This window comes from Protobothrops mucrosquamatus, unplaced genomic scaffold (genome assembly GCF_001527695.2).
Source record: "Protobothrops mucrosquamatus isolate PMUCROS unplaced genomic scaffold, P.Mucros_1.0 scaffold1367, whole genome shotgun sequence".
Taxonomy (NCBI): domain Eukaryota; kingdom Metazoa; phylum Chordata; class Lepidosauria; order Squamata; family Viperidae; genus Protobothrops; species Protobothrops mucrosquamatus.
Genome location: NW_015387558.1, coordinates 303,674 through 312,597, shown reverse-complemented (window position 1 = coordinate 312,597; position 8,924 = coordinate 303,674). Strand labels below are relative to the sequence as shown.

Genomic DNA, 8,924 nt, shown 5'->3' with positions numbered 1-8,924 from the left:
ACTATTCCCTAAATGGGCTTAGATCAGGGCTTTTCAACCAGTGGTACGGGTACCACCTGTGGTACATTGGCACCTGGCAGGTGGTATGCGGCCATCCTAGAAAAGTGGTAGCGGGGGAGGGGAATGAGCTGAACCAGTGGCAACACTGTACAAGCCTGAGCAAGAGATGGCTGGAGCTGCAGGGCTGTCAGGGCTCAGCGGAAGTGCCAGGATGAGCACTTCTTCGGGGTTGTCAGGCCTCAGTGGAAGCACCAGGATCAGCGCAAGGCTCCAGCTGGAGCTTGGCGCTGATCCTGGCGCTTCTGCTGAGCCCAGAAGAAACACTGATCAGCTGGAATTTATTTATTTATTTTATTTATCAAATTTATACCCCGCCCTTCTCCTAACGGACTCAGGGCGGCTTACAGCCAGTTAAAACAGATAACTAATACAATATGTTGCAGCATCTCCAGGGTCTGCTGGAATGTTGCAGCATCTCCAGGGTCTTGTGATTTACATTCAGATGTTTGGCAACTGATTCATATTTATGACGGTCACAGTGTCCCAGGGTCATGTGAAGTGACCAAAACCTGCTGCAACCACCCAGCAGACGGGGGGGGGATAAAAAACAAACACCCCCCACCCCACCCCTGCTGCCAATCCTCAACAGAAATGCTCACAACAATGAACACCTCAAATAGGAGGAAGAGCGTGGACGGGTGGGTAGACAGGTGTCTTGCTCGGCTGTGGCTTGGGGGGCATTTTTTTCAGTGCCATTGTAACTTCTAACAGTCATTAAGCGAACTGTTGTAAGTCGAGGACTACCTGCACTTTATCACTTTTTTCCTTTTTTTTTTTTTTTGGTCATCAAGTTTTTGATACCTTGCTAGGCGATTGGTGGTACTCGGATGTTGCTATATCCTAAAAGTGGTACAATGGGTGAAAAGGTTGAAAAGCCCTGGCTTAGATGACTGAACTACTTAGCTAGCATTTGGATATATTGTATAAAAATAGCCACAGAATTCACAGGGGTGGAAAAAGCATTGGTTAAATATGTTTTATAACAGTTTATGGGCCTTTAAGTCCCCAGTGCTTACATGCCATATTCAGCAGAGAATGTCTTTTCAAGTTTAATACTGACCTCCCTGTTATCTCTGTCAGCTTGAACCAGGATTCCCTTGAAACATGACTCAATGTAATGAACATAGTCATTGTACTGTAAAGACAAAAGGAGGAAAATTACATGCTGTGAAAGGATTTTTTTTAAAAGAACTCTGAAAGCATGAGCAGATTTTATACCAAATAAAGAAGATCCCTTTTAGCTACGAACTGTCATCCTCGCTTTGAGAGCAAAGAATACATTTTAAAATGCAAGATGCTACAAAACAATTTTCATTGCCTTTTGGGAAGCAAATCTAAGCATGGATATGTAGGACATAATTTAGTAATTTTCACTGATGTTTAAACAGTACATAGGGGAAAGAAAATGTAAATTAAGAAGCAAATAATCTTGGCTACATCTGCCTGCGTTTCTTTCCTTAATCTGTTTTTCAGTTGAATTGCATTTTCTAGTGTTTAGCTCCTTATTAGTCTCGCACTCTTCTTAATGCTGAATCAGGCAGCTTTGTTTGCTTCTGATAATGTTCTGGGTGCATCTTCTTCCCTTAAATGGTAATAGTCAACACAAGAAGGGTAAAATCCATAAGGAAATAAGGGAGACCTTTTTATCATAACAGCTCTTTGGCAGTGAAACTCATGATTCAGAGAGGCTTCCTTTCACTGAAAGAGCTCATGCAAAGGCTACATCAGGGGTAGTCAACCTTGGCTCTTTTATGACTCATGGACTTCAACTCCCAGAATTCCTGAGCCAGCACAGCTGGCTCAGGAATTCTGGGAGTTGAAGTCCACAAGTCATAAAAGAGCCAAGATTGACTACCCCTGGGCTACATGGACACCTGTCTGGAATGCCTTCATTTGGGTTCCCGCACCCAAAGTTCTAAGGGTCTCCCTTCCACTCTCTGAATGATCAGTCCAACCTTCCTTGCCTCAAAGATATATAATAAGAAATTGGTCCCGAGGATTGTTGGTGAAGATCAAGGAGGAAGAGGAGGGCAAAGGATGCTGCCTGAATTAGTCTGTCACCATGTTATTTCTCTTATTTTGGAAACATAGTCCACGGTGTTATTCTGCTTTTATCACAGCAACCTATGGCTGTTCTGTTTCTATACTGGAAAAATCAATACCTCTGATCAGGCATAGAAATGTAAACCAATCTGATAATAACAATGACCCACTTTAGATTTATTGCTACAGTCAGAATAGTTTGTTTGGCTCCTTTGTAGTAGAACAAGAGTATTCTTCATTCAGCTACTTTTCTCAGAATTGTTATGGATGCCCCAAATATAATGCCTGTCTCTTCAAAGACAGGTGACGATTCAGGGGAGGAGGATGCTTGATGTTTCTTTGTTATTGGGGGGTCAGAACTCAAGTCCCTATGGAAGAAGATACTTTAAGAAAAGAGACTTTATACTCCCAAGTTGAGGAATTTTAAAGAAATTGCTTGTCCAATTGTGCTTAAATTCTACAACTTGCTCTGAACTACCCCAAAGGCAAAATTATTTTGCCAGAGAACCTGGTGGTATTAACTTCCTGACCAAAAAATAAATAAATAAACCTACAGTTATGCTTGCAAACCTCAGTCTGAATTATCTGCAGGACTATATCCAGATCCAGTCTAATGCTCACTAAGGGTGCCCTTCTGAATGGGCTGGATTATCTGGGGTGATCACTTCCATTATTTCAAGACAGTTGAGTTAATGGCCATGGTGGGCGGGGTGATGGCGATTGTAATCCAGGACAAATCTCATGGGCACCATAGTGGAGAAAACTGTTGAGAGAGTCCTGTTTTATAGTGCAACAGCTCAAGACAGTGTGTCACAGTCCCAAAGGATTGGTTTCTGCTGCCCAGAACTGCTGTAAACAAGAGCATGAAAGAAGCCCAGTGCAGGGGCTAGATAGACAAAGATGGAAAGACTGCAGATCAACAAAGAAATGAACAGAAGGCTCAGAAAAAAAATCAAGAGAAACACAGAGATGACAAACAGGTTACATACAACCTATTGTACCTGCTGGGTTCTTTTATCTATTGATACAAGTGGTATCACTGTGCACCATTTTTAAAGTACATGACAGTTCTTTACCTCAAGTGGCTTAAAATCTAACATTCATGAAAGGAAACAGGAAAGGAGAAAAGGAGGCAAGCAGAGACACGGTTTCACCAAATATGATTATGCATTTGTTTCAGCTGCACAAGCTTCAGCTTAGTGACAGGCTAAATTATTGAGAGAGACCCGAAATTACTTCAGGGCTCCAAATCAGGCAGAGTGGAGAAACAAAGCATTGATTAGTGAGGCAAGTGCTGAGACAGCACAGTGGGGCTACCCAGGGGTATTTCCACATTTGCTCTACTAAATATCTCTCTTTCGTATCTCCATGAATTCATCTTTTAAGGATAATATGCCACTGCCAGGGTTGCCCCTTTTTATGGGATGGGGGGGGACAGGGGGTGATGTAAGGGCTCTCTTGCATTTTAATCTCATGAAATTACTCTTGAGAGTAAATATCCTGCCCAAAGCCTGTTCAGATTCTTAATCTCATAGCAAAAGCTATTTTTAAAAACTGTTGGATGACCAAAGCCAGATAAAATAATTCTATTTGAAACAAATACTGCAAGCTAAAGGGAGAATTTGGTTTCATCCCAGGGTTCTTTATATATTTAGCCAGAATTTTTTTTTTTTTTTTGCAATAATATGTGAAGCTAAACAATCAGGAAAACCACTTCTATAAAATGTAAAGCTATCCCCAAAAGATGTGTGCTTTTCTTTTCTTTTTTAATAAAATAGAAGGATCCATCCATGTCCACAAGATTTAGCAAAAAAAAGTCAAGGCGGTAACATTTCTCTCCCGTTTTATGTGTGAGATGTGTTGCAACATACAAAAACAAATAAGTGGCCCATCAAGCACACCATTGTGGCCACCATCCTTGTTTTGACTATGCCCTGCAAACACACCTGAGTTACAGTCTTTTGGAATGAGTAGTTATACTTTGAATACAGTATATCACATCTGATAGTCAAAGGGCTGATTGTCCAATCATTTGTAACCATTCAGTGCATATAGGCTTTATGAAAAGTAGACTTAATTGTTTGGAGGAACAATAGAGATTGCCAAGCAAAGTTTCTGAATAAATAAACTGAGCATCTAATGAAGATGATAATGTTGTGTTTGGCTTATATCCCGTCATTTTCCAGGAGTACCCAACAACCTTTTGGAAGTAAGTTGGAGTGAGATTGAATGACTGGTCCCAAGTCATCCAATGAATTTTCATAGCCGAGCATAGATTTGAATCTTAGTTTTCCCAGGTCACCATTTTAAATACATAACATCCCACACTGACCTACTGGTAATCATTCTAAAGGAAAAGAGAGCTTCAAGGAAAGAGATACTTACAGCAATAATATTGACAAAATCATTTTCTCCCAGTGTGTCCAATATAGTGACAACAGTGTGTTTAGCAATGGTAAGATGCAAACCCTTCATGCTTCCACTGATGTCCACCACAATCACAATATCTTTGGGTGATGTAGCTGCCTGGATATACCTTAAGACAGGTGTAGGATAGGAAAAGGAAGTCAGAAATATAAAGCAAACATATTAACGGAGACACAGTGGAGAATTTGGACCAATCACAGCACTCATGATCCTAAGCTGAAAGTTGCTCCTCCTTCCTATTCTTCTTTCTTATTAATGTAGATACAGTGAATTTTTAAGTTAAGAGACTGATTGGGCAGGAGGAAATGCCCATTAAATTCCAAATTAAGACAATCATAGCAATTTACCTTATTTGTATTATAGTATCAGTATATAAATGACATAAATCATGGAGCATGGCATAAAATGAGTATAACTTTAAGTATTTTGCTTGAATCACTTCAGTACAATGAACTTATCCTTTAAGGGTGGGGAAAAGGATATCTAAGTAAAAATTTGGACAATTGTACTTGTATTTTGTACAATAGGTCTTCTTCTGAATACAAATGCATAGATTTGTCCAGACTTTAGGATTTTTCTGGTTCTCAATGGTAAATTTATTTTGGAATGATTAGGGTTTAACTCATATGAGAAAAACAAAGACAATCTATAGAGTTAGTAACTAAAATAGGAGATTCATTTTCAATAGTTCTAGTCATGTCAAGATGTGGACACAGTTTACAGATGCCTTTTACAACATGAATGATTCTTCTGGATCACAATATTGGTGCACAAACAGTGGCTCCTTCTAATACCATCATCACACCTACTAAATCTCTTGATGTTTCACAAAAATTAAAAAATTAAGTGGATATGAGTTTTTATTCAGTTGTACAAAAAAGCCAAACAGTGGCTGAAAAACAATCATAAAAATTATTTTATGGAAATGCACTGAGCTGGTCTCCAGGAACTTTGGACATGACTCCCAGATATCCAAAGGTTGTTGCCAAAATAATATTTTTAATAAGACACAAAGGAAATTATTCAACACTTAACTGAAAAGTGATTATAATACGTACATATTTAAATATAAACATAATCAAGTCCAATTTGATAGTCCAATCCATTACTTTTGAGAGCATAATCCCTAGATTAATAGCCCCAAACTTAGAAGATTTAATTCTGGCAGTTTAGATTGATTTATAGAAGGTGGGTTCTCTATGGAAAGAAGCAGCAGCAGAATATTGGTATCTAGTGCTCAACGAGAGTGGATTTTTCATAAAGATAGTACTTGAGTTGCAACCATTTGTCTAGCCACTGTTTGAAGTTACAATGGCATTGAAAAAAGTGAGTTACAACCAGTCCTTGTACTTACAACTGCCACAACATTCACATGGACATGTGATCAACATTTTGGTGCTTGGCTGAAACAAGGTTTTAACCAGAATGCAGTATCTAGGGCAGGGGTAGGCAACGTTGGCTCTTTTATGACTCGTAGACTTCAACTCACAGATATGAAGTGCACGAGTCATAAAAGAGCTAAGGTTGCCTACTTCTGATCTAGGGTATCACTTAGATGACAATGAAAAAATGGAAAGGGTAATTGTCTTAATGCTTTTTTTTAAAAAAAGAAAGCTATTGTATTGTACAAAACAATTTTATATGTTCCAGTACAAAAAACCTGAATAGAAGAAGCTCATGGATGAACTGTGGAGACTGTGGTGCTCTCCGGTTGTTTGCTTGCAGACATTTATTACCCAGTGTACTGCACTGATGATGTTATCTAATTGGGTAATGAAATGTCTGCAAGCAAACAACCAAGCTCAGAGGGCATCAAGGACTCCACAGAATAAAGAAGGTCCACTAAAGCAAATACATGAACATTGGTTTCTTCCTTCTAAATCTCTCACCAGCCTCGATTTCTGCAGTCAAAGGAAAGGACTCCATTTTCATCTGGTATCCATTTTATTCCTGAAGAGATATCACAAGACATTTGCTAAAGATCTAGTTCACAGATTTTACAATGTAAATATCAGGATTTATCTGGTTTTTTAAGGTAGGCTACTTTTGAGAGATAGAATCTAATTAATGAACATTTTTTACTTTACGATTTTTAATCTTGCAATTACAGATAAAAACATAAAAGCCAATTTTAATTGTGATTTTACAGATGTTGACATTTTTGTCCTTAATAATCATATTATCAGGTAGGTGTGTATTAGAAAAATAAACCCATCAAACTCAGTAAAATCATGCCGATTCTCAGCTTCCTTTATTCAGGAAAAATGACTTTTGATTTATTCTACTTCTTAGGTAAAACCTAACATTTGGAAAAATGAAGACAGAACTAAGACCTGTCACCTGGATAAAGCCTGAAGAATCCTGTTGTGCTGCCAAAATACTGCCATGTGAGAGTTGGGTCTCGTTCAAAGTTCTCCACAAAAACAGCATCTAAGGCTTCTGACATGTAAATTCCATTCACAATGTCGGGGTCTGAGGGAAAAAGAATCAACTTTATTCAGTAAAAAAAAACCCACCTTTTGAAGAACGATAAGCATGATGGAATGATACTGAACTGTTTACAAATTAATTAACATCTATTCAAGCTTTTCCCTAAAGCAGCCATGTCAAACCCGTGGTGTCATGTGATGTCGCACAACGTATCGGAACTTTTTCCTGATTGCCGGCAATGGTATGGGTGCGGTTTCCTCGTGACGCATCTGGCCCATGGGCTGGCAGTTTGACACCCCTGCCCTAAAGCATCAACAGTTTAACATGTAGCATATGGAAATATAATATATTAACTATTGATCCATCTAACCAAGAGTTTTACTTTATTTGGGATAGTGAGCTATAGGCTCAAATTTGTTATTTTGGAGACGTTTGAAAGTGGGATGGAAAAGCTGTGTTGTATGTGTAATAAACTATATTAGGCTGGCACATCTATGACCAAGTTCAGAAATTTAAACAAGCAGGTGGGGTTATAGTGGGCTTCCTAATCTAAATCATCACCCCTCAAGATAAGTTGTGCAAATGAAGTACTTCTGTTTCAAAGTATTAAAAGTACCCGTATTCATTGAAAACTGTTAAAATAGGCACATTCTCTGCAAAACTGTCACCCTAGATTTGGAAAGAATCTGGCTATTTTAATATTTCAGAAAGACATGGCTCATTCATGCTAACACGTTTCCCAAAGCATCATTTCAAATTTTTTGTACAGACCTTTTGACTTGTTCTAAGTCTAATTTTACACCCAAGCAAACAGAAAATTGGCTGCCAATCTGCTTCCAAGTACAATTCAAGGTATAGGTGATCACCTTTAAAGCCCTTCATGGCATGGGTCCAGGTTACTTGAGGGACCATCTCACCCCACTGGGATTGGCCAGTTCCACTCATGCCACAGAGGAGGCCTGCTGTGGGCCCCGTAAGCCCGATTATTCTGGCTGGCGGGGTCCAGGAGGAGGGCCTTCTCTGTTGTTGCTCCTGCCCTCTGGAACATCTCCACACACACACACCCCGATGTGAGGTTGGTCCCAACCCTTCTATCCTTTTGTAAAGGCCTAAAGACCTGGCTCTGTCAGTTAGCCTGGGGCCCCAATGAGGGAACAGCACAGGGGAGGTGGTTGATCAATTAACACCTCCCCCCATTCCACCCTGCCCTCCCCTTGTGTCCTTAGATTTTAATCTTTGGTTTTAATTTTTTTATGTTTTAATGTAGATATATTTTTATGGCTGTAAGCCACCCATACGTACCTTATGGTAAGATGGGCGGCCAATAAATTTTATAAAATAAATAATAAAATAAAATAATAAAATAAAATATAATTCAATTGGGACACTACAATGACAGGCTTCCTAAGATTACATTAGCCCTGACCCTACCAACCTTTCATAAAAATTTCCTCATAAAGGAGCCCTAATTCTCCAGAGCTACCAGAAGTTTAGATAGCACCTAATATGTTATTGTTACTATTTATAAGATTTCTTGTTGTCAGCCATTATGGGTTTTTATGCTTTTGCAATTATGGGGTGGTGGTGATGGTGATAATATTGTTAATATGTTGTTAGCCACCTAGAGTCACATTTGCAAAATGGCACACGTATAAACTGAACAAACAAACAAATATTGGAATGAGGAAAAGAATAGCTCATTCTCCATTTCTGTGCTTAATTAATAATAAAACTATTATTAACTATTTGTTAATGTCTAAATATTATCCCCTTTTAACTTACAAAACATGCATTCTTCCCCTGAAGTTGCATCTTTAAAAATTCTGCATCCAATTCTAGCAACCAGCAATACTACATAGTATTGTATATACTTGCATGCACACAACATACATATGTATGATTGCAGTCCACTTCTTTATCTTTATTTATGTCATGACATGTGCATTGAGCATTGGCTGTCACTT

General features: G+C 38.8%; 1 protein-coding gene across 1 annotated transcript in view; it reads right to left on the bottom strand.

Annotated features, from left to right (window-relative positions):
* The window catches only part of LOC107292530 (voltage-dependent calcium channel subunit alpha-2/delta-4-like), a gene marked incomplete at its 3' end in the record, with an annotated part of 34,378 nt that overhangs the window by 4,619 nt on the left and 20,835 nt on the right, over nucleotides 1–8,924 (bottom strand). The window contains exons 7-10 of the mRNA XM_015821627.1: nucleotides 6,871–7,002; nucleotides 6,420–6,480; nucleotides 4,489–4,639; nucleotides 1,077–1,195 (exon numbers count right to left, since the gene is read on the bottom strand). Coding sequence (XP_015677113.1) covers nucleotides 1,077–1,195; nucleotides 4,489–4,639; nucleotides 6,420–6,480; nucleotides 6,871–7,002 — 463 coding nt within the window. The remainder of the gene's footprint in view (nucleotides 1–1,076; nucleotides 1,196–4,488; nucleotides 4,640–6,419; nucleotides 6,481–6,870; nucleotides 7,003–8,924) is intronic.